Below are 25,219 nucleotides of genomic sequence, written 5' to 3' on the forward strand. Positions count from 1 at the left end.
TAATCAGGTTGTTGTTTTGTTGTTGTTGAATTGTAGAAGTTCTTTATATATTCTGGATATTAATCTCTTATCAGATATAATTATTTGCAAATATTTTCTCTTATTTCATGGGTTATATATCCACTTTTGATAGTATTATTTGATGGACAATTTTAATTTTGATAAAGTCCAATTTATTTTTTCTTCTGTTGCTTCTGTTTTGGTGTCATATCTAAGAAATTCTTGCCAAATCCAATGTCATGAGCTTCCCCTCATGTTTTTTTCTGTGAGTTTTGTGGGTTTAGCTCTTATGTTTAGATGTTCAATACTTTTTTTTTTAGCTTTTCTTTTTTTTAAAAAAAGATTTTTGGTGTGTGTGTGTTTTAAGATATTTTATTTATTTATGAGAGAGTGCACAAAGGGTGGGGAATGGCAGAGGGAGAAGAAGAAGCAGATTCCCTGCTGAGCAGGGAACTGAAGCCCAACTTCACTCAGGGCTTGATCCCAGGACTCCAGGATCACGACTTGAGCTGAAGGCAGATGCTTAGCCAACTGAGCCACCCAGGCACCTTATTTATTTATTTATTTATTTTAAAAGTAAACTCTATGCCCATCATAGGATTTGAACTCACAACCCCAAGATCAAGAGCTACATGTTCTACTGATTGAGCCATCCAGATGCCCCTTTTCAATCCATTTTGAGTAATTTTTGTATGTGGTGTAAGGATCCAACTTCATTAGTTTACATGCAGATATTCAATTTTCTCAACACCATTTGTTGAAAGACTTTCTTTTCCCCATGAATGCTCTGGACACCCTTGTTGAAAATCATTTGGTCAAGTGTATTTCTGGTCTCTCCATTCTATTCCTTGGCCTATCTGTCTTTACACCAGTACAACATGTTTTGATTGCTGTAGCTTTGTAATAAGTTTTGAAATTCAAAGTGTGAGTATCCAAAGGCCTCCCAAATTTGTTTTTCTTTTCAAGATAGTTTTGGTATTTTGCGAAGCTTTGAAATTCCATTGAATTTATGAATGGATTTTCTATTTCTGCCCAAAAAAAGTCACTAGGATTTTCACAGTGATTGTTCCCAATCTGTAAATATCTTTGTGTAGTATTGACATCTTAACAATATTGAAATCTCCAATTAAGACACATGGGATGTCTTTCCATGGTTTTATTATTTTATATCTTGCTTGAAAAGGTCTTTCCAATGCTGAAGTTATAAGCAAAATTTTCTATATTTTCTTCTAATAAGTTTATAGCTTTGCTTTTTACTTTTTCCTTCTTAAATTAGCTGGGGTTTTTTTTTTTCCTGTTGTGAGAATGTTTTCCCATTGTATTAATACTACTTAAATTTTCTGCCCTTTCCTGCTAATTTGAATGCCACTTTTATCTAAAAGTAAAGCCTCATACGTACATAGGTTTGTTTTCTGACTTGCTGTTCTATTTCACTTTTCCATATGTCTACTCCTATATTACTGCTGTCATGTGTTAATTACTCTAACTTTGTATTATGTTTTGTTATCTGGTAGGGCAACTCCTTTCCCCTCGGAGTTCTTTTATTTTTTTATTTTTTAAGATTTCCTATACATTTTCTCCTCTAGGTGACTATTAGAATCAGCCTACTAAGTTCCAACAAACATACTACTGGAATTTTGATTGGGATTACACTGACTTGATAAAATAATCTTGGGAAAATCGACATTTTTACATTTTGCTTCTGTATTCCTATTGTCACCATGGTCCCAAGGAAACTTTCTGTTTGCTTAGATTATATCCAGATTGCCACTATAAAGCAATTGTGTCCTACAGAACTTTCTGTGATGATGAAAATGTTCTGTATCAGTGATGTGTAATGTGGGTACTGAACACTTGAAATGTGGCTAATACAATTAAGAAGTTGAATTTTAAATTTTATTTAATTTTGATTAATTTAAATTTAGATGGTCACATGCGGCTAATGGCTACTGTAATAGTGCAGCTTTAGGCTATATGAACAACTATGTAATTGAACACTTTCATAGATAGTAGAGGTAGGTAGCAAAAGAGCTATTGACACCTATTGTGTGAAAGACACTGACGAAGGCATTGCAGTGTAATATTGCAGAGCCTAAAACTGTAATTTTAATACAAATGAATTCCTAAAGAACTTAAACCCAAATCCATGTAAAGGAAAAATTGTTTACAAACATTTACGTGGTCAGAAAAACACAATTACAAAAACATGATGTGGAGATTTGCTCAAGAAAGAAAGGTCATAGCATATTAAAGGAGTTAGGAAAGTCTGTGGATGAAATACTTTTAGAGATTGACCTTGAAGGAATTATTCAAACTTTAAAAGAGAATAAGTCATAGAAGATTTCTGTTTTCTGAAGTGCAGGAAATAGTGAAGAGGGAAAAGAATGAGGTGTGTTTGGAGAATGTAACTATTAGTTTCATAGGACTGCTATAACAAATTACCACAAATTTTATGGCCTAAAACATTACAAATCTATTCTTTCACTAGAGGCCAGAAGTCCAAAATCAGTGTCAGTGGCTGACATCAAGGTGTAGGCACATTCAAATTCCTTTTGCAGACTCTAGGGGAAATTCTGTTCTTTGCCTCTTTTCAGTTTCTGGTAGCTGCTGGCATTCCTTGGCTTATGCCCATATCACTCCAGTCTCTGCTTAGGAGGTCGTGTTGTTGTCTTTGTGTTCAAGTTTCTCTCTGCTTCTCTCTTATAAGGATACATGTGATTATATGTAGAGTCTACCTGGATAATCCAGGATAACCTCTCTATCTCAAAATCATTAATCATATCTGCAAAGATCTGCCCCCCCTTTTGGCCATATAAAATAATGTTCGTAGGTTCTAAGGATTAGGACATGGACATATATTGGCAGCTCATTTTTCAGCCTCCTAATCCAACCCGCCAACAATCCAGTTTTGCTAGAGTAGAGGATGCCTGTGGCAGTAGGAATGGCAACAGCTGTCAGTCACTGAATGACTTGTATATGTGTGGTGCTGCATCTGTGCTATTCCATTTACTCATTACAAGAATTCTGTGTAGGCATTAGATGAGAGAAGAATCTAAGGTGATTATGTTTTCCACCATTGATGACTGGGAAATGGTGATTAATAGAAATTGAAAAGTTATGAGGAAAAATTGGTTACAAAGGAAAAAAATGAATTCAGCTTTGGCGTCTTTACTTTAAGGTCCTGTTAGGTTATGCCCAAAAAGAGTCAACCCCAGGAGAAGACTAAGAACTCTGAATAGAGATCTCCTGCAATTTCCGACTTTTGTTTTCCCCTTTAGGATGAAGAAATAAATTGTAAGGAGCACTAAATTCGAAATCAGGAGACCTGGGTTCAAGACTTCGACTTAATAACTGTGCGAACTGAATAAGTCATTTCACTTCTCTGAGCTTCAGTTTCCACATCTGTAAAAGAGGAATAAAAACCCCTCCCTGCACTCACACAGTTATTTGTAAGGAATAAATGAGATCATATTTGTGATGCTCTTAGTGCAATATATGGTCTATTGTAAGCATCCAAATGTTTGTAAAAAGCAAAATTATTAATATGTCAAACAAATATTTTAATTTTGAAGTTATATATCTTATAGCTATCCAGATCTTAGCAACAGTTTATATTAGCTTTAAATGTCTCTTTATTGGCTGCCTTTCTCATTGTTCAAACTTTCAACACTTAAGTATCTTAAGCACCACCCAAGACCAATTCCCTCCCTAAGTGGATGACCTAAATTCTACTTTGTAGAAATAATTATGACCATCAAATATGAATCATTCAACTTCCTGTTCCTATATTTAAAAATGTACTATATCTATATCCACTTTTACTTCCTCCCAGACCTCAAGTAATATCCCATCTTTTGTCCAAAGTAATATATCTTTCTGTATGTCCTCTTGATGCCGTTTCCTCCACCCTGAGCTCCAAGTCGCGTAATAAGTACCCTGGTGGACATCTTCATTTGGATATCTCACTCCCAATTCAGAATCTCGAAAACAGTCAATTATTTCTCCGTCCATCCTCCCCACAATGTTCCCACCACTCACCCCTGGACCTTCCTCTATTTCTTATCTTGTCAATGCCATTACCAGAAACTTGGATAATTTTTGTCATTTTTTACTCATTTATTTGCTATCCCTGTATTCATTTCAGTGAATGGTTAAGTCATGTTAGGGTTTGGATTCAGGCGTTCATTCTCTCTGTCCTCAGCCCTCTGTCTTATTCGTCCTCTCCTCTCTGACTTCACTGTTGCTCTCATTATTGCTCAGATCAATTATCTTCTGAAGTAGCCTCATTGCTTTTTGTCTCATCTCATTCCTGTCCAGTGTACCCTTTACTGTCATAGGGATCTGTCTAAAACAAATCTGCTTTTAGAATCTTTCCATAACATTCCAATACAGTACAAAGTCCAAACTTCATGCACTCATCCTTTGTCACTCATTCTCCTATCCAAGTACCAGGCACAACTCTGCTTAGTTTCTGAGATCAGACAAGATTGGGCGCATTCAGGGAAGTCTGACCATAGAAAGTCCAAAGTTCAGAGCAGGACATTGTCTGATCCAGCCCACCACACTATCCCCTTTCTATTAGTCCCACTGAACTATTCCCAATTCTCCGTAGGTATTCTGCTTTCTAATCCTGTGCCTGTGCTCCTTTTGTCTAGAATGTTCTCCTGGCAACTTCAATTTCTTTTTTTATTTTTAATTTTTATTTTACTTTTTTTGGGGGGGGGGCATTCTGAAATCTTTTTTTTTTTTTTGTTAACTTTTTTTATTTATTTATGATAGTCACACAGAGAGAGAGAGAGAGGCAGAGACATAGGCAGAGGGAGAAGCAGGCTCCATGCACTGGGAGCCCGACGTGGGACTCGATCCCAGGTCTCCAGGATTGTGCCCTGGGCCAAAGGCAGGCGCTAAACCTCTGTGCCACCCAGGGATCCCTGAAATCTTTTTTTTTTAATTGGAGTTCAATTTGCCAACATAGAGCATAATACCCAGTGCTCATCCCATCAAGTGCCCCCCTCAGTGCCCATCACCCAGTCACCCCCACCCCCCACCCACCTCCCTTTCACCACCCCTTGTTCGTTTCCCAAAGTTAGGAGTCTCTCATGTTCTCTCTCCCTTTCTGATATTTCCCACTCATTTTTTCTCCTTTCCCCTTTAGTCCCTTTCATTATTTTTTATATTCCCCAAATGAATGAGACCATATAATGTTTGTCCTTCTCCGATTGACTTATTTCACTCAGCATAATACCCTCCAGTTCCATCTACGTCGAAGCAAATGGTGGGTATTTGTCATTTCTAATGGTTGAGTAATATTACATTGCAACTTCAATTTCTAATGCCATTTGCCTGGTGAACGTCTGCTCATCTTGCACTATTTAATGCAAACTTTACATCCCCTTTGAAGCCTCATCAGGCTTCCTCAGGACGAGCTAATAAGATCTTCCTAGAACCTCTGCTGTACCTTATACATGACTGTCATTTCATCTGTAATCAGTTTGTTTCTCCCTACCAGACCCACATACTTGGAGTGTGCCTTGAGCAGCTTTGTATTTTTAGTGCTTAGCACAATATCTGGCACAGAGAAGGTGCCCCCAAAGTTTTGTTGAATAACTGAATTAATTCTAGAGCTCTTAAAGCTATATGATGCTTTAGAACATATGGAGAAAAGAAGAATTGATGTAATAATAACTTTTGGAGATTAATGGAAACACATGGTTATGACTCTAAAGAGAATACATATTTACCTCCTAAATAGCCATGGTCCAGAACCCTGGTGATAAATTTCAGGAAGTCAAGAAAGCAAATGAATGGGCAAACCCTTCATAAGCCCCAGTAAAACATGAGACATTTCCCAATATAAAAGAGAGCTCCCAGATCTGCTGGAGTTGGAGGGAAGAATTTCTTACTGCTCATTCATCTCAGTGTTAACCTGAGCTACATTTATTCTAATAGTATTTATTTTGTAATCACTGTTGATTTATCTTTCATTGTGCCAAAAAAAAAAGATAAATATTAAGAAAGAGGAACCAAAACTAACATCACAGCTATAACTTATTTATAGGGGCACACACCCTCTCTGAACCATAAAATTTCTTGATCTGGGAACTTCCAAATCCAAAGATTCCATGCTTAACACTTGATTATAAATCTATACTGGTAAAGACTAGTTTTCTAAAGGGAAAACATTTTGTCAGATATGACCTGACAAATAATTTTAAAGTAAGCAAAATTCACTGCACTCTCATCTCACCCCAGGCACATAAAGTACTTACAGTATTTCCTGCTTGCCTGGGGCTGCCTCCTCCCCCTTGGCTCCCCACACAGATCTACCTCCTAATGCAAAGTATTGTACCCTGAACTGCTCTTTCTATATTGAAACTTATCTGTCTGCTTTCCAAAGCCTATCAAGGCCTGCTTTCAGCAGGCTGCCACTCGGAGACTGTTTGATGAGTTAATTTACACTAACATCATATTGAGTAATAATTCCAGGGGAATTTATATTTTTAACAGGAATATATTGGATAAATAACACTTAACCCTAAGAGCCAATCTAATGAAGGGATATTTCTCACTGTCTCATATATCTTGCATGTTTTTTCATGATTCAGTGTCTTTAAACATGCTGAACCTTCTGCCTATAATGACCTTTCTTACCCCACTCCCTCACCATCTCCAGACTGGTGAACTCCTACTCATTATTTAAGACCCAGCTCAGTGTCCCTCTTTTGCTAAGAAGGCTTTTCTACATTTCCCAGGCTGAATTGGTTACTCCCTCTTATTATTATTTTTTTAAGAGATAGGGATGGGTAGAGGAAGAAGAAGAGAATCATAAGCAGGCTCCACACCTGGCACAGAGCCCAACATGGGGCTTGATCTTAAAACCCTGAGATCTTGACCTGAGCTGAAATCAAGAGTCAGATGCTTAACCAACTGAGCCATCCGGGTGCCCTCCTCCTTCTTGACTTTTTTTTTTTTTTATGTTTTATTTATTTATTTGAGAGAGAGAGAGAGGGAGGTAGAGACACAGGCAGAGGGAGAAGCAGGCTCCATGCAGGGAGCCCAACATGGGACTCGATCCTGGGTCTCCAGGATCACACCCCAGGATGCAGGTGGTACTAAACCACTGTGCCACCAGGGCTGCCCCTCCTTCTTGACCTTTATAAAATGTTGTATACTTGCTGTCTCGATTTCTTTTATTTTTTATGTACTTTTCAAGTGACTTCAAGGTGACTTCTGCCCCCACGAATTCAATGCACTTAATAACCTCCATGCGGTTAAATCAAGTGGATATATTTCTGTCTCCATCTTTCTTGACCTCTCAGCAACTGACACTACTGACCACCACCATTATCTCTTTTAGTTTCTCCACTCCTTCTTAGAACTCTCTTCCCTTGGCCTTTATTCTTCTTTTATATCTCTTCCTTAATCTCCTTTGTTGGTTTATGTTCTACCTAATCTAAATGTTAGAGTTCCTTAAGGCTATGTCCTGGCCCTTTTCCTTCTCATGTTCTGATCTCCCAATAAGCAAACTCTTCCCCACCCCTGGCATTAATTAGCTTCCATATGCTGATGACTCTCAATTTTACATCCTCATCCCAGACCTCTTTCCTGGGCTCCAGACTTCCATATATAGCTGCCTATTCAATATGTCCACTTGGGGTTTCACATGTGCTTCAAATTTAGCAAGTTCAAAACTTCCATTGTTCTTTACCTAAGAGAACAATACCTTCATCCTTGAAGTTAGATAACTAGAAGCTGGGAGTCACTATTGACCTGCCTACCTGTTCTTTACTGTCATATCCAGTTGGCCATCCTTCTGACTTTACCTTCTAAATTTTTTTTCTCAGTATTGACTTCTCTTTATCTGCACTGTCACCCAAGTTATCACCAGACTACTACAACAGTGTGACTCATCACCCTGTGTCCACTTGTTGCTTCCAGTACCTTTCTACACTGCAGGCAGAGTACTCTTTGAAGAGTACTTCATCCATTTATTCATTGAGAAATATCTGTTGACCTCCCACTATGTGTAAGTCATGACCAAGACAGGCATGTCCCTGATTTCCTGGAGCTCTATTAAGAACTTATGATTGGGGGACCCTTACCTAAAGGTAGGGAACATTTCTTTGAGGAAATAATTTTTCACCTGAATCTAAAGAATGAGTATGAACTTACTAGGCAAAGAGATTGAGGAGAAAGAGCATTTTAGGTAGAAGGAACATCATGCCCAAAGGTCTAGAATCAGGAAGAAATCAGCTATGAGAAAACTGAGAGAGAGTGACAGGTCAAGTGAGGAGGTAAGGGTGGTATTGCTGGGCAGAGCCAGGCTTTGGGGGGTGGTGGTGGTGGTTCTAACAGAGATATTCATGGGCTTGGTAGCCCCCTCAAGCAGCCTGCCACAGTGGATGAGTGTGTGAGTTGCAGGTGTGAGCATTCTGAGGAAAGAGGACATAGCCTTCATCAGGGTCTTATAGCCAACGTGTGACACCTCTCCCTCCCTAGAAATGTAAGGAATCACTAATGGTATATGGAAAAGCCAAAGTATCGACTTTGGACTTTGTCCTAAAAACAGTGAAATGTCTTTGGAAATTATTAGGCCAAAAAAGTAACATGGCTGAATTGTCAAATCCACACAGCAGGGATTTTTATTTCCTTTGCTTACTAATGTGTCCCAAGCACCTACAACAGAACCATGCACAGAGCTGACAGTCAAGAAATAATTGCTGGATGAATGAATGTCTGTTGTGGCTCTTTTCTATTATGTTGTATTGCATTATGTTATACTAATGTGTTTAAGGCCTCTTCCTATAATACTTGATCCCTGAAAATGACTGTGTTTTATTCATCTTTATATCACTAGAGATATGGTCTGAGTGCCTAGCACAGTGCCTGGCTTAAATTCAGCTTCAAAATGCACTCATTCATTCAGCCAGTAATTTAAGAGCACCTACCAGGTGCCAGGAACTGGGACTACAAAGATAACTAAGATATTGTGGCTAACCGAAATGGGTTTATCTCTGGATGAGGAGACTAGTAAGTAGGCCTTATAATACCATGTAGTAAATGCCACAAAAGGGGTCAGAACAGAACACAGCCCTAGAGATGTCATGAAGGCCAGTAAGCAGAGGAAACTCCAGGGCTGACCCTGGGCCTGGTGAGGAAGGGAGAAGCAGAGCATATGAGTGGGCATTAAGGGCAAAGTCCAGAGGGAAGTGTGCAGGGCCCTTTTGGAGATCTGCAAACTTCAGGGCTTTTTCCAGATGTACTCCTGAGGCTTTATTGGTAAGTGGATCATAGTAGCCTCTTGTTAATCTATATAAAGGAACACTCTAAAGGCTAGCTGTTTAAAATATAATATGACGTGCATTAGAAATCACTTGATGATCATCCATTGTTGCTCACATCACACAGGTAATCTGTCTAGACTGCCTGATCACGGGCCCTTTGCTTGCCTGGTTGGCTTTGGCATCAAATATGCAAACTCAGCCATTTGGAATACACCCCAAAATGTTTGTATGGATAAATTTGTTTGTTTATATAGTTCATATAGATTATTCATCTATGTTAGAAAGTGTCCCTTGACTGATCACATACTTGCTTTTGAACCCACTAGTTTCCCATAAACCTTTGAGAGTTCCCAGGCTTCACCGGTTACCTTGAGATTGTATACATTATTAAAGATGTTTTGATTAACTCATTGCAATAAACTTACAGTTCTTAAACTTGTAATAAAACTCTGGTTTACTTTTGAGTCAAGAAGACAGAGAAAACAAAACTACTAAACCATCAGACCAACTTGTCGTTTGAGGATTTGTACATCCATCTTCCTTTCTTCTTTTTTTTCATCTCCCTTTTTTTTTTTAAGATTTATTTATTTATTAGAGAGAGAGAGAGGCAGAGACACAGACAGAGGGAGAAGCAGGCTCCATGCCGGGAGCCCAATGCGGAACTTGATCCCGGGACTCCAGGATCGCGCCCTGGGCCAAAGGCAGGCGCTAAACCGCTGAGCCACCCAGGGATCCAGGGATCCCTTTCATCTCCCTTTCTTCTCAGTATACCCAGACTTGATCGAAGTGAGGGAAATTTCATTTGAACAGAAACCGTGCCCAAGCAACATTTCTAGAAAAACTGAATTTTACCAAGTGCTTTTCTTACAGTCACACTGTAACAAATTCATCTCCTAGATAAAGAAATTGGTTTTTGTGCTTGGTTTTATGGTGCTATTTCTTTTCCTTTAGAACAAACCATTTCAAACTTTTACATATCTAAGCCAAACAGTTATTTGATGAACAGTTCTATTTATTTTCTCAGAGTTTCAGTCTTCTCTCTATATAATCGATGTCTTAGTTTAAGCCAAAGAGAATTTGTGGTTTCTGAGATCTGAAATTCAAATGCATTTTAAAATAAAAGAAAAATAGTGATTAAAGTAGGTGTCTGTAGATCCAGTCTTTGGTACTTAAGTACTTTATTGACATTTCCACTATTTTGTAGTAGTAACATATCAATAGTAACAATAACCTGTATCTATAACAGAAAAAAAGGGTAATGTTGGAAACTTTACTAGATATCCTGACCAGCCTTGCTTAAAAATATCTATTTTATTCCATTTTCCTACCAAAGAAAGAACAGAGGATATTGAAAACCCTTTCCTCCCATCTAGTGGCTGGAAAATATAAAAACTCTATGTGTTTCTTGGAATTTTAGGCATTAGGGATTGTCTGACAGATTATAATACAACCATTTGTTTACTTAGTTAAGCAAAAATAAATTTAAAAATCTTTACCAAAGCTGAGCCCAATGGGAAAATATATATATCTATGATGATTCACTAACTCTCCTTTAATCAATAACATAAACTTCTCTTCAAGCAGAAAGAAGAGCCATGGTCCTTCCTAATTCATTAATCTGAACATATGATAGAAAGGATAAGGCCGTATATTTCTGATAACTGAAATTGGGACCTCAATTATATTTGTTTCTAAAGCAATCAGAGCCCTAGATCTCTCCTGACCCTTAATTGCTCCTTATTGGCCCCATACCTTGACAACTCTTCCCTTAAGAGTTGAATGTCCTGAATGAAGAGAGCCAAAAAAACTGTCCCTGAAACTGTCTGCCTCCAGGGGACCTTAGCTCCTGAAACTTGGAATATGAGACTCTGATACTAGCAGCAGGGCCTCTATGTAGGGCCAAACCAGCCCACAGAAAGCAGGTTTGGATCCGTTATGCAGCTAGAGGGATTAATGCTTGGTCTACCTGTCTTGTATATGCCTTGTGCAGACGTCAAAACCTCTCCTGAATTGTGCCTCTCTGGTGATTCTCACAGATTCAAAGAATGAATTTCGCGTACAGTCAGCAAAGTTCTGAGAGCTCCAGGAAGAAGAGGAAGGTCAGCGAACCAGTGAAAGCCTTCATCCCTGACAGAAAATGAAAGTTAGATGCCCTCGCTGCATTTATTCTAAAATAATTTTATTTTGCAACAAACATGCATGAAGTATCTTAATTAGGAAAGTAAGTTCCAAAAAAAAAAAAAAAAAAAAAAAGGAAGGAAAGTAAGTTCCTATCACCAAAACCGTTTACTAAATTTGTTGCTCAACATTTTTAGTCAGTTTACTAAGTGCTAAATTACTGGGTAGGACATGGGTTCACTTTGCCATAAGGAAACAAGGTCACCAGGGCTGCCTTGGGATAGCATTACTTCAAGGCTGAGTTAGAGACGAGACACCCTTTATATTTGTAAAAGAACCACAGCAGCTATTTTGAAAAGAAATAAGCTGTTGTTCTCAAAGGAAGGAGGATTTTCTTTGCATAACTAAACTCCCCAGGTATTTAGTCTACTGTGAAATGTTGTAACTTGTTGTAACCCGTATACTGGAATCCCTCTATAGCTTTATTAGAATTCCCACAGAATTACATAGGATATGTGGTGGTGCTTATGCAGGTGTGATTTTTTTATGTTAGCTTCAATCACGAGATTGATCAGCTAAGTGTTGAACCAAAATGTACTCTCCCTGTAAAGTTTCTCAAATCTGGCCCTACGTCCTGCTCTCTTGGCCACCTGAGACAAGCAATAGGCTGCAGTGCAGGAGCCTGGCTCCCTTCTTAAGGCCCACATTGAATGCTTCCCAACAAACACTTCAGTTTATCATTCTGTTACCTGCAGATGATGTTATTAGTTCCCTTCATATTCTGGGAGAATTTTGATAGACTTGATGATTATTATTAGATGAACAATAAATTACTTAAAAGTGTTTTATTATTTAATAACATGGAATTTAATAATTTAATGTAAATGGATAGGACCAATAGGTTAAATGTTGAATGTATGTGCTTTCCAGTTGAATAAAACCAAGACACAAAGTATTTTTTTACTCATATTTTTTTTTCTTTACTTAGTTTGGTGTTTCTACAAATGTAGTAAGGATAATTGCACCTGGAATGCTTATTACAATACAGATTACTGGGCCTGTTTCATTTCTTCTAAATCAAAATTTCAGGGGGTGGGGTCCTGTGGAGAATTCCCAGGATTCTAAAGCACACAAAAGAACCCTGGACCTCTGACACAGACTAAGAGGAGAACCTCTGGGGCCAGACATGTACTTTAGCCAGGAGAAGGCTGCGGGTTATCATAACAGAGAGGAAAATCTGAGAAAGCCTGCCTGTCCACACTACCCTTTTCCAGACTCTCATCCAGGGCCTGCCAGGGAGGAGCATTTTCCCCTCTCCCAGCATGATAAATATACTCATATAGGCTTACTCTGCCATTGCAAGGAGGAGGGAAAGGTATTGGGTTTATTATATCCTTGATAGAATTGTAGCCTGAGTCACTGCAATTTCTTTTAAGAGAATCATATAAAGAGATTAGCTGTCTAGTAGAGGGATTAAGTTTATTTTGTGTCTCTCCAGAGAGTAGATCTAAGACCAAATTGGTGAAAGCTACAGGAGGTCAATCTGGCTTGGTATAAGGAGGAGCTTTTTAACTCCACAAGTTGCCAGAATTTTGAAATGGGCTGCTTCTCAGGTAGTGAGCATACCTCCACTATAAGTGTTTAAATGCAAAGGAGCTTCACAAAGACTCTAGGAGTCCTTGACTCAAAACAAATTAGCAATTAGTCAATCTGGATTTCAGGAGAAACGATTTTGTTTAAAAGGGGAATTTGGCTCTCAATTTATATTTATAATTTTCATAACTTAGCCTAAGATCTTTTAGGTCAAAGTCTAGAATCTGAATTTGTCTAGAAAATGTCTATAGTGATTTTATTGTCTCTATTAACACCCTTCCTCCCCCAGAGGAGCAGTCTTTTATCAATGCCAGTAGGTGGAATGTGTATGTCCTGTGTGTTTGTGTGTGTGTGTTGCCAGGCCTGTGCCCTTGGCTGGGCACGGGCACACAGAAGGAGATTTATTATAAGAGGACTTGAGGGCACCTGGCTGGCTCAGTTGGAAGAACATGTAACTCTTGATCTTGGGGTCGTGAGTTCAAGCCCCATGTTGAATATAGAGATTACTTAAAAATAAAATCTTAAAAAAAAAAAAGAGGATCTGAGAACCATGTAAATATGAAGTAGCCAGTTTTACACAGCAGAACTCATATATGCAACCACCTATCAAGATTGGAGGATATTCAATTCTATTTATTGAATGATTTATTGGGAGGAAAAATCTTTAGTCTATTCATTTCTGGCTTTAGATAGTAATGGAATGAGTAAACAAGTTCATCAAGGAGCTGGAACTTCAGTGAAAAGAATGAAAACCTAGACCCCGAGCTGGGGAGTCGGGACTGTATCACACTAGCCATCCCCTTACCCTGACTGTGCTTGGTTCATCAGCATGCTTACAAAGACTAGATGACGACAGCTTGGAAACTGGGACATTGTTAAATTAAAAGTGATGCAGGGGAAATTTGATTTCTGCTGTTTGGGGTTTTTCTGTCTTTACAGAAAATTGGTTTAGCTGGAAAGAGATGGGGTTAAGCTCACTATTGCTGCTAGCCTTTGAAGCCAGGCACTGAAACCGCACCTTCATTTCCCCTCTTGCAGGTCCCTCTGGTGTCTGGTTCTTTCATTCTCCAGCTCACTTCTGCCAGGAAGAGGCTGGAAATGTTCATCAGTGTCAACGCTGCATTTATACAAGTTCAAAGTTGTGTATGTGTTTTAAAAATAACTATTAGAGCCAGTTTCAGTGTATCTTAGAATTGTCAATTTGTGGTTGCAAATCCAATAGTATTGGATGTTTAGAGATTTCCACAGATTCTTAGAGTACAAATAATTCTCTGTGATAATCATCACATTCAGAAGGACAATCTAGATGATAAAACAAGGCTTAACATACTGCTTGTAAAAGCTAAGGCAAGGTCCTCTATACTGTAGGAATCTAGATTCTACACAAGTGGGAAAATGCCTTTGGTTATCCCAAACATATCCTCTCTTTTTCTTTTTTTAATATTTATTTATTTGAGAGAGACAGCATGAGTGGGAGGGGCAGAGGGAAAGGGAGAGAGAAACCCAAGCAGATTCCATGTTGAGTGTCGAGCCAGACATAGGGCCAGATCTCACAACCTGAAGATCACAACCTAAGCTGAAACCAAGAGCCAGATGCTTCACTGACTGCACCACCCAGGCACCCCGGAAATGTATCCTCTTTAGAAATTATTAGTTTGCATTTTTTTAAAGGCAGTATTTTAACTATTATTGTCTGTTGTGTAATGAGGCCCTGGCTGAGACTTGCTATGCAATTTGCAGTTTCTGTAGAGGATGAGAGCATCCTTGATGGCCTTAATTAATAGACTCTTGGGTCATGCAATGGAAAAGCCAAGATCCTATCCAGAAATGGAGAGGATTGAGATACTCATCTGCTCGTGTAAATTCCCCTTGGGTGCCTCTGCAAATAAGGTGTTATCTTCTGGGAGTGTCACAGCTGTTGAAACTGATTTTTGTAAGAGGTGGTGGGCTCTCAAGAACTATTAGCTGGCCCTGTGGGAGGTGGTAGGTAAACGGACCCTATAACCTAGCTGGAAATTGCATGTGAGACTTGCTCAGTAGGAGTTCCTGGGGAAAAGTCTCATTAAACATTTCAGTCTGGTCTTAATTATGCCAGGCAGTTCAGCAGTATGGGGGTTTCCTCATGTCAGGGGTCGGGAAGCAGGCTGAGGTAGTCAGAAACATCTCAGACAGACTGATGGAACATGGAACATTCCTTGGGGTCTGAAATACTTGGGGACAGAAACCCAGTGAAAGAGTGGACTTTGGGGGATCACTATTTGGGTATTGCAGAACTCCTTAGAGCTGCAGAAGTCTCAGACCTCTGAGTTCCATTTGGATGATTACTGATTAGCATTGGGGTAAGCAGGCAAAGTTAAGTCTTCATCTTCCTTTTCTCAAAGTTATATAGGAAAAGCCCGGACTGCTGGCTTCAAAACCAGACTGCCTTTTTCTAGACAAGTTATTTCACCTTCTTGCCTTCAGATTACTCAATCTGTAACATGTAGATAATGATGGGACCTACCTAGTGACCCTGTTGTGAGGATTAAGCAAAGTAATGAAAGCTAACTGCCCAGCATGCATACAGACAGTGCTTAACAGGTGTTCACCATTTTTGCTATTTTTTAACTCTTGGCATGTCCCCTCCCTTAGTCTCAGAAGCTCGTGATCACTGTGCTGATTTTTGCCCACCTGAAGAATCTGCATCAACACTCCTTCCAAACCTGTGCTAGCAATTGAACCATGCTCCCAATTGCCTCTGTTCTCAACACCTTCCCTGGTCCTTTCTCCAGATTCAAACTACCTTTTTCTTGATTTTTTTCCCCATTAGAGAGAGAGCATAAGCAGAGGGGAGAGGCAGAGATAAAAGCAGACTTCCCACTGAGCAGGGAGTCCGATGTGGGGCTCAATCCCAGGACCCTGAGCCAAAGGCAGATGCTTAACCAACTGGGCCACCAGGCACCCTGAAACTACCTTTTTCTGAAGACAGTTTGATGGCAGGGAAGCATCAGATTAGGTTTAATGTGCTGCCCTCCCACATTTGCATTTTAGAACAGAAACTTGTTAACAAGAAAAATGAATCTCACCTAGGGAATGCGATCTGAGAACAGATTGAATAAACAGAGAAGGAAGTCTAAGGAGAACTTTGTAGCTGTTTTCAAATATATATGGGGGTGTCGTGACATGCAGGGAACCACAGATACAACACAGACCCGGTGGGAAGAAGTGCAGGGAGGCAGATTTGGGCTCGTCATATTGAAGAATTTCTACCCTATGCTTTAACAAAGTGCCTGACACATGGAAGGCAATCAACATTTTAATGTTTTTGTTAACAATTAAAGATGTTAGCTGGTGACTGCCTCTGGCTGTGATGAGTTCCTCATCACTAGAGGTGTTCAAGCCAAGTAGACTAGGATGTTGTCCCTTTGGATAAGAATTGAATTTCAATGAACACCGAGATCTCTTCCAGCTGTAAAATTCTATGATGCTTTTATTTTTAATTTTTAAAAAATATTTATTGATTTGGGAGAGGGAGACAGAGAGATCAGGGAGAAGGGCAAAGTGAGAGGGACTGAGAGAATCCCCAACAGACTCCCCATTGAGTACAGATCCTGAGATCCTGACCTGAGCCGAAACCAAGAATCAGCTGCTCAAATTACTGAGCCACTCAGTAGCCCCATTACATTTCTCTTAATGGTAGAATTTCAACTTTGGAGCAAAGGGACATTTTAGAAATCCTTTCCCCAAAAAGCATAAAGTGGTTAAAACTGAGGGTTCTGGAGTTAGACATTGCCTAGGTTCAAACCCTGATCAACCTGGTTACTAGTTGTGAGACTCTGGGCAAGTTATTTGTTCCCTCTGTACTTCAATTTACTCATTTAGGAAATGGGGGCAATAAGAATGTCTTCATCACAAAGTTATTATGAGATATAATTGAGTTAATACAGGCAAAGGGCTTAGAAGAATGCCTGGCACATGGAAAATTAATGCCCACTACTTGTTTGTTATGAGGTATTACCTGATACCCTTGCTACACTCCAGCTTTTTATTTTTTTATTTAAAGATTTTACTTATTGATTCATGAGAGACACACACACACACACACAGAGATGCAGAGACAACACAGGCAGAGGGAAAAGCAGGCTCCATGCAGGGAGCTCAATGAGGGACATGATCCCAGGACTCCAGGATCATGCCCTGGGCCAAAGGCAGGCACTAAACTGCTGAGCCACTCAGAGATCCCATCTCTCCAGCGTTTTATGTCTTTTCAGTATGTGGAAGGAGATCCTTTGTAACATAATTGACCCTGACCTGGTTTTTTCCTAAATCATATGCCAGTCATGACCACTGTAATTAACCAGTGCACTTTCTATCTCCTATAAGCAAGCTATAAAGCTAACCAAGCAGACAGGGCCTGTGACGCACTGTTTATGAAGGATCCTGCTGATGAAACACCAATGATGGCCATGGACACGTTAACTCTGCTATATGCCTGGCAAGTGGTAGGTGCCCAGTAAATATTTGTTGAATGAATAGATGAACTTGGCAGGGTTCTTATTATTTCCTACATTTTATTTATTTATTTTTGATTAGGTAATATATCCACATGATTTAAAATTCAAAAGGAACAAAGGGCTATATAATGAAAAACATCTCTCCCACCCTGTCCCCAGCCACCTACTTCCCCCTCCTGGAAGGGTAACTAACATAACCACATTCTCATATATCTTTCCAGACCTATTTTAGGCGTAAATAAGTAAACATACTAGCATATGCACATTCATTTCTTTCCTCTCATTCTAAAACAAATGGCTACATACACCGTTCTAGGCCTGTGTACTGAAGAGGCCCCAAAGAGGGGGTGAGCATGGGCACGTCAAGGAGGGATTAGAAAAAAGAGCTCAGAGAAGGAAAAGTAACCAGGAGACTTTTGCATTAACCCAGATGCAGAGTGATTAGGGCTTGGACTAGCACATTAAAAAGGGTTTGTCAGGGAAAGAATTGTCTGGGTTTTTTTTTTTTTTTAACCTTACCCCAGGGTAACCGCCACCACAATCAAGATATAGAGCATTTTTTGTCACTCCCAGAAGTTCCCTCCTGTCCTTTTTGGCTGGTGCCCCTCCCTGGGCCCACACACCCACTCCTCTGCTTTGTCAGAGTTTTTTAGCTTCTGTGTTTCGGCCTACATGGCATGGTGGGACCTCCACTCAGCAGAACTAATCACCATATTAGTCAACATTGGGGGTGCTTACTCTGGGCCAGACACTCTACTAAGCACCTACATAGGCTCATTCATTTAATCCTCTCCAAAACCAAATGTGGTAGGTACTGCTGTTATCTTGATTTCAGAGGAGATACCTAAGACACACAGAACTTAAACCACTTGCACAAGGTCATACAACTAGTAAATAGCAGAGACAGAATTTTGAACCCAAAGCAATCTGCTTCCAGAGACTATATGTGAAAATAATCAAGAAAATATTCAAACTCCAAAAGAAGGACTTCATTCCTATTTCACAAGATCAAAGGAGAGGAAAAAAATCCTTTGTAGGTTAATATAAAACGGATTTGTCTAGCAGCCTTCAAGTGTGCTTTAAATGACTAGCAGCCTTTTCTCATAGGCATAGGCAGGCAGTGGACAGACTTTCATTCTCCTGCTTTCAGTGCTCACCAGCAATGCTGCTTTCTTCTAAGAAATTATAACATTTAGAACTACTTCTTTATGTTAAAGAACTGGTGTGGTCAGGGCATTACTGAGAATGACAACTATCTCTGCCTATCTATGAGTCCCAGAATATGCTTGTCATTCTGAAACCGCAAGGAATGTGGTTAAGTCCCTTGGCCACATCTCTCAACAAAGATTTATCTGTTTCACTGTTGCCTCCAAAGAGCTTTTCTCCTGGACTAAGATGTTAATTCCTAGCGATGTCTACTAATGGGCCTTCCCTAAGGAGGAGCCTATTAAAGAAATTAATTGCACTGCAGGTTCAGAAACTCGCCAGCATAATGAAATGGCTCCCCAGCTGTAACAGTATGAGAAAGAAGCCGCTGAACTAAATCATAATGGAGACAAGTTCCTATAAAGTGAGAGGCAAGTTTGCTAAGATAACTGTATACCCTCAGAGAAATAGGGTGGTGGAAATATTAATAATGAAGCCAATTTTCACTCACTGATGGGGTTTTATTAAATACAGATCATATTTTTCCAAACATTTCAAAATTTTTATTACTGCTTCTACTTCTTGTTTGAAGCCTATGTTTGCCACTTATTAACATTGCCGACTAACCCTACCATGCAATTTTAATGTGTTTAATAAGAAAATAGTTATCTTCAGTCAACATAGAATAAAAGAGAATGGGCTTAGGATGAAATCAGTGTGATTTGAATTTGAGAGAAGTTGGTAGAATTATCTTTCTTAGAAGTCTGGATTGGTTTCAGTGTAGTGTGCCTAAATCTGGGGAGTAGATTAGATGACTCTCTGGTCTTTTATTCCTCTGTATGGTCCATCTCCCACTGTCTAAATCTCCAGAAATAATACCAGAAGAAAAAGATAATGGCAAATTAACTATAGTGATAGGGATTGTGCTTGTTATTGCTAAATCACCAAGTCATTGGTTTCTAGGTTAATTGGGGAAGGTGTTGCAAGGTAGGATAATGTGGGGAATTTACTAGAGATTTGTTAGTCAAATTCTAAATTTTAATCTTGGTTCTTCCTTTATTTCTAGACAAGGTGTTTATCTTCTTTCCTCCTCCGTTTCATTAGCTGCAAAATGTGGAGGGTGACCCACCTAGGGTTTTTAACAACCATGAAGCAGAAGCAGTGGGTGGGGACAGTCTATTCTAAATCTGGTATGGTGCCTGGAATCCCTCTGCTTGGGCTTTGGGCTAGCTTGGAGGAGGGATGGAGAGCTTCCTTGGAGGGCCAGCTCATTCATCAGTGGTTCTAGAAAGAACCTAATCCTCAAGAGCCAAGGGAGACCGGACCAGTTCTCTGGCCCCTCCTCCCGACACTGAGATTATTATGGAGCAAAAACAAGATTCCTCTGAACATAATCTATGGTTAGCTGAAACATGGTATTCCATCAGAATGAATTCAGCCTTAATTAAGGATGGGGCTCAGGGGAAAGTTGTGTTTGTTTGTTTGTTTTAATTAAGGTAACTCACAGTTATAGAATACATAGAATAGCCCTTTGCATGCTATGAGCTCTTTAAGAAAGTATGATGATGACACACTGTGTAAAGTAACTTTGAAAACTTAGAGGTTGTAGGATGATAAAACACCTTTCACTACCTTGCTATTGCTTGGGTTTTAAGTGTTTCTTAGAATGGTAAGCTACATCAAATCTAACCTAGTTCTAGCTAAAAGGCTAACAGTTCTGATGGAAACTGTTAAACCAGCTCTGTAACCAAAAAGAGAAACAGCTTAAAACTGCCAGGTATCAGTATTATTGTAATATTCCCTTTATCAAAAACCTATAACTGAAATTTATAGGTAAGAATTTACAGTAAGCAGCAGGCACTTGGAAACTTGTCAGTTAAGGTTTCCCATTATATAAGAACTTCTGTTGTAAGCCTTTTAACCCTCCAAAGTCAGAAATTTAAAAAAAATAACTTTCACAATTAGTTTCTAAGGAAATTATATAAATGTCATGATACTAAGAGAAAAGCTTTAGATTGTCATTTCCAATAGGACATCACCTCCTAAAGAAAAAAACAACCTCTTTTCTTCTGGTGTGTGTGGGGCAGAATAATATATAAATAACAATCAAAATCTGTATTCTTAATAAATTTCTAAAGAAGATAGTTGACTAAGTTACTTAAAAGTGACTTCATTTCCTGCTGTTCCCCCAACCTCCTCAAAATTGAGAATACAACAAATATTTGCATAGGTTTATTATTCACATTTAATCATGAATAATTCACTTTATACAGACAGCTGGGTAAATAAGAGATTTGGAGTTTCCTTTTTCTAGACTATTTTTCCCTTGGCTGAAAGGAAACAGCATCCGTGTGGTTTTATAGGATTTTTGGTACCATCTTGTCCTCCCGTCCCCTGGCAGGAGGCACCTTCTGTTTTGTGCTTCTTTCTTTCCAGTTTATTTCTATCAGTTCTTGAGTTATACCTCACCAGCACATTTTTTATTACAAAGTAAAAATGAGCTCAATCACTCAGTTCTTTAGTCTATAAGACAACATGTATAAGTTTATGGATTTGTTTTTGTGTAGATACTCTTGATGTTGGAAAAAAATCCTTCCCACCTTGGAACAAGGTGGAACTCATTCCACCTTGTCATTATATCCTTCAAAAATTTTCTCCTATCAGTCATTAACAATTTCACAATTATTTGACTATCTACCACAAAGCCGGTTCTCATTTCCCTCTGCTCCTCCCAGGCCTACGTGAGGAAGTGTAGCACGTATCACTGAACACAGGTTTACCCACAACATTTCGTCCTGAGCAAGGAGGCAGAACTTACCAAAGGTCAAGGATCCTTCCAGTTCTGTGAATGTCGTGAATCAAACTATGATAGTATAACTTGTGGTTTGGGAGAGAAGTAGGCTTGCTATAATTCAGTTATGACCAAATGAGGGGGGGTGGTCATGGTATACCCTTGGGAAATCCCTGCTCTTTGTCATGACCTGGCAAATAACTTTAAGAATTTTAGCTACCCATCAAATGTCATGTATCCATCCTCACTATATTAGTTGAGGACAAACATAAGCATAGAGATACATGCATCCTCAATTCAGCAACACTTATTGCCATAGGATTGCCATAGGAATATGCCCAATAATATTCCAGAGAAAATTAACCACAATTTGACTAAATTAAAAATTACTGTTTTCTTCATTTAACAAATACTTGAATAGTGCTAGACATTTTCTAAGTACTTTGTACATATTAACTCTTTAATTCTCATAACAAGCCTATAAGAGGAATATGAAGCACAGAGAAGTTAAGTAATTTGCTTAATGTCACCACAAGAAGTGGTAAAGCCACCATTTGAACCAGGCAGTCTGGCTCCAAAGTCTGTGCTTTTAACAAAACACCATGCTCTACTATAAAAAATGTTTATGGTAGAAAGTTTGAAAAATTAAGGCAAATATGAGGAAGAAAAAATTACCCATAGTCCCACTAGCCATTATAGCCTTATAGTGTGTTTCCTTTGTGTGTGTGTGTGTGTGTGTGTGTGTGTCTGTGTATACAAAAGCATTGAATTTAGTGGAATCTCTCTTTTCAGTTAGCTCTACCTTGTGAACATTCTCCCACAGAAAGATATTAATTTGATTGAACATTCAATTTTCATAGTCTCTTTTGTAAAAACCAGCCCAGCCAAGTCTGGAAGCATTTACTACGATTGGTGGGGTGGGGGCTGCTGATTTAGTAGATGTATTATTTCCCCAAGCTCAAAGAGCTTTGCTGAAAATGGACTCAGCATGATTTCTTTTAAGAGACCTGAAAAAAAGTATTGTAGCCTAGAAACATAGCGTGACTTTTCCCATGAAAGCACTTTATGTTGTCTCTATTTCGTATTGTTCAGTTTTCTTAGGGGCGGGGTGGGGGCTGGTGAGTCTTGGTGCAAAGAAAAATGTAGGCTAGTCAACAGGAAACCTGAAGTCCTTGATTCGGCACAGTGGCCTCTAATCATACCCTGGTATGGCTGCTTTCTCTTTCTTTGATAAGTGTTGCAAAAATAATAATAATAAATGTTTTAAAAACCCCATTTACCTTGTAAACTAAACTATTATTATATGCTAAGATATTAAAGAGCAGTCGCTGAAGCCAAGACAGTAGTGGTCATTGCCATGGTCAACTACAGCTTTTGGCCAAGTCACATGCCATCCTGTTAATAGCCAGAGAGGTAAACAGCACAGATATGTGCTGACCTAACCTCAAAACCTCTCAGGAACACAAGGAAATTGGCTTTAAAAGACTGTTTCTCTCTTTTCCTCGTTAATTGAGTTTCTAGCTCTAATTAAAGAGGCAGAAACAGAAAACAGTATTCAAAAGGGAAAGTCAAAGAATAACTCCCATCTCTGAAAAAAAACAAGTCCATCACATTAGAAACATAGTTGCACCACTCCTCACTCTTTCCTTGAGCTGTGTTACCCATTTGCAGGTGAGAAAGTGGAGAGAGGGGCCAAGGGCCAAACTTTTCAAAGGACCTTTTCTGGGAATTTTTAAATTTCTTTTTTAAGATTTTAAATTTATTATTATTTTTTTTCAGTTCAACTGAGAATCATTCTTTCATTTACTTATTTATTATTTTATTTTTTTAGAGAGTGAGAGAGAGAGAAGGGGGAGCAGAGGAAGGGAGAGAGAGAATCTAAAGCAGACTCCATGCCCAGCATGGAGCCCAACATGGAGCCCCATTTCACAACCTCAAGATTACGATCTGAGCTGAAATCAAGAGTCAGATGCTTAACGGACTGAGCCACCCAGGCACCCCCAGGATTTTTTTTAAATAATTTTTTAAATTTTTTTAAAATTTATTTATGATAGTCACACAGAGAGAGAGAGAGAGAGGCAGAGACATAGGCAGAGGGAGAAGCAGGCCCCATGCACCGGGAGCCCGACATGGGACTCGATCCCGGGTCTCCAGGATCACGCCCTGGGCCAAAGACAGGCGCTAAACCGCTGCGCCACCCAGGGATCCCTTTTTTTTTATAATTTTTTATTGGAGTTCGATTTAACAACATATCGTGTAACACCCAGTACTCATCCCGTCAAGTGCCCACCTCAGTGCCTGTCACCCAGTCACCCCATCCTCCTGCCCACCTCCCCTTCCACTACCCCTTGTTCGTTTCCCAGAGTTAGGAGTCTCTCATGTTCTGTCACCTTCTCTGATTTTTCCCACTCGTTTTCTCTCCTTTCCCCTATAATCCCTTTCACTATTTTCTATATTCCCTGCATGAGTGAAACCATGTAATGTGTGTCCTTTTCTGATTGACTTACTTCACTCAGCACAATACCATCCAGTTCTATCCATGTTGAAGCAAATGGTGGGTATTCATTGTTTCTAATGGCTGCATAATATTCCATCGTATGCATAGACCACATCTTCTTTATCCATTCATCTTTTGATGGACACCAAGGCTCCTTCCACAGTTTGGCTATTGTGGACATTGCTGCTATAAACATCGGGGTGCAGGTGTCCTGGTGTTTCACTGCATCTGTATCTTTGGGGTAAATCCCCAGTAGTGTAATTGCTGGTTGTAGGGCAGATCTATTTTTAACTCTTTGGGAACCTCCACACAGTTTTCCAGAGTGGCTGTACCAGTGCACATTACCACCAACAGTGTAAGAGGGTTCCCCTTTCTCTGCATCCTCTCCAACATTTGTTGTTTTCTGCCTTGTTAATTTTCACCATTCTCACTGGTGTTAGGTGGTATCTCATTGTGGTTTTGATTTGTATTTCCCTGATGGCCAGTGATGTGAAGCATTTTCTCGTGTGTTTGGCCATGTGTATGTCTTCTTTGGTGAAATTTCTGTTCATGTCTGTTGCCCATTTCATGATTGGACTGTTTGTTTCTTTGCTGTTGAGTTTAATAAGTTCTTTATAGATCTTGGATACTAGCCCTTTATCTGATAGGTCATTTGCAAATATCTTCTCCCATTCTGTAGGTTGTCTCTTAGTTTTGTGGACTGTATCCTTTGCTGTGTGGAAGCTTTTTATCTTGATTAAGTCCCAATAGTTCATTTTTGCTTTTGTTTCCCTTGACTTCATAGATGTATCTTGCAAGAACTTGCTGTGGCCAAGTTCAAAAAGGGTGTTGCCTGTGTTCTCCTTTAGGATTCTGATGGATTCTTGTCTCACATTTAGATCTTTCATCCATTTTGAGTTTATCTTTGTGTATGGTGAAAGAGAGTGGTCCAGTTTCATTTCTTCTGCATGTGGCTGTCCAATTTTCCCAGCACCATTTCTTGAAGAGACTGTCCTTTTTCCAGTGGATAGTCTTTCCTGCTTTGTCGAATATTAGTTGACCACAGAGTTGAGGGCCCATTTGTGGGTTCCCTATTCTGTTCCACTGATCTATGTGTCTATTTTTGTGCCAGTACCACACTGTCTTGATGATCACAGCTTTGTAGTACAGCTTGAAATCCGGCATTGCGATGCCCCCGGCTCTGGTTTTCTTTTTCAATATTTCTCTGGCTATTTGGGGTCTTTTCTGATTTCACACAAATCTTAAGATTATTTGTTCCAACTCTCTGAAGAAAGTCCATGGTATTTTGATAGGGATT

At 39.3% G+C, this 25,219-nt stretch overlaps 1 protein-coding gene across 1 annotated transcript in view; it reads left to right on the plus strand.

Annotated features, from left to right (window-relative positions):
- HORMAD2 (HORMA domain containing 2) overlaps positions 1–11,529 on the plus strand; it is an 85,384-nt gene extending 73,855 nt beyond the window's left edge. The window contains exon 11 of the mRNA XM_025985976.2: positions 11,321–11,529. Within this exon, the coding sequence (XP_025841761.1) occupies positions 11,321–11,425 (105 nt within the window). The 3' untranslated portion in view covers positions 11,426–11,529. The remainder of the gene's footprint in view (positions 1–11,320) is intronic.
- Positions 11,530–25,219: the final 13,690 nt, after the last annotated feature.

The sequence above is a fragment of the Vulpes vulpes genome, chromosome 10, assembly GCF_048418805.1.
Source record: "Vulpes vulpes isolate BD-2025 chromosome 10, VulVul3, whole genome shotgun sequence".
NCBI classification, from domain to species: Eukaryota; Metazoa; Chordata; class Mammalia; order Carnivora; family Canidae; genus Vulpes; species Vulpes vulpes.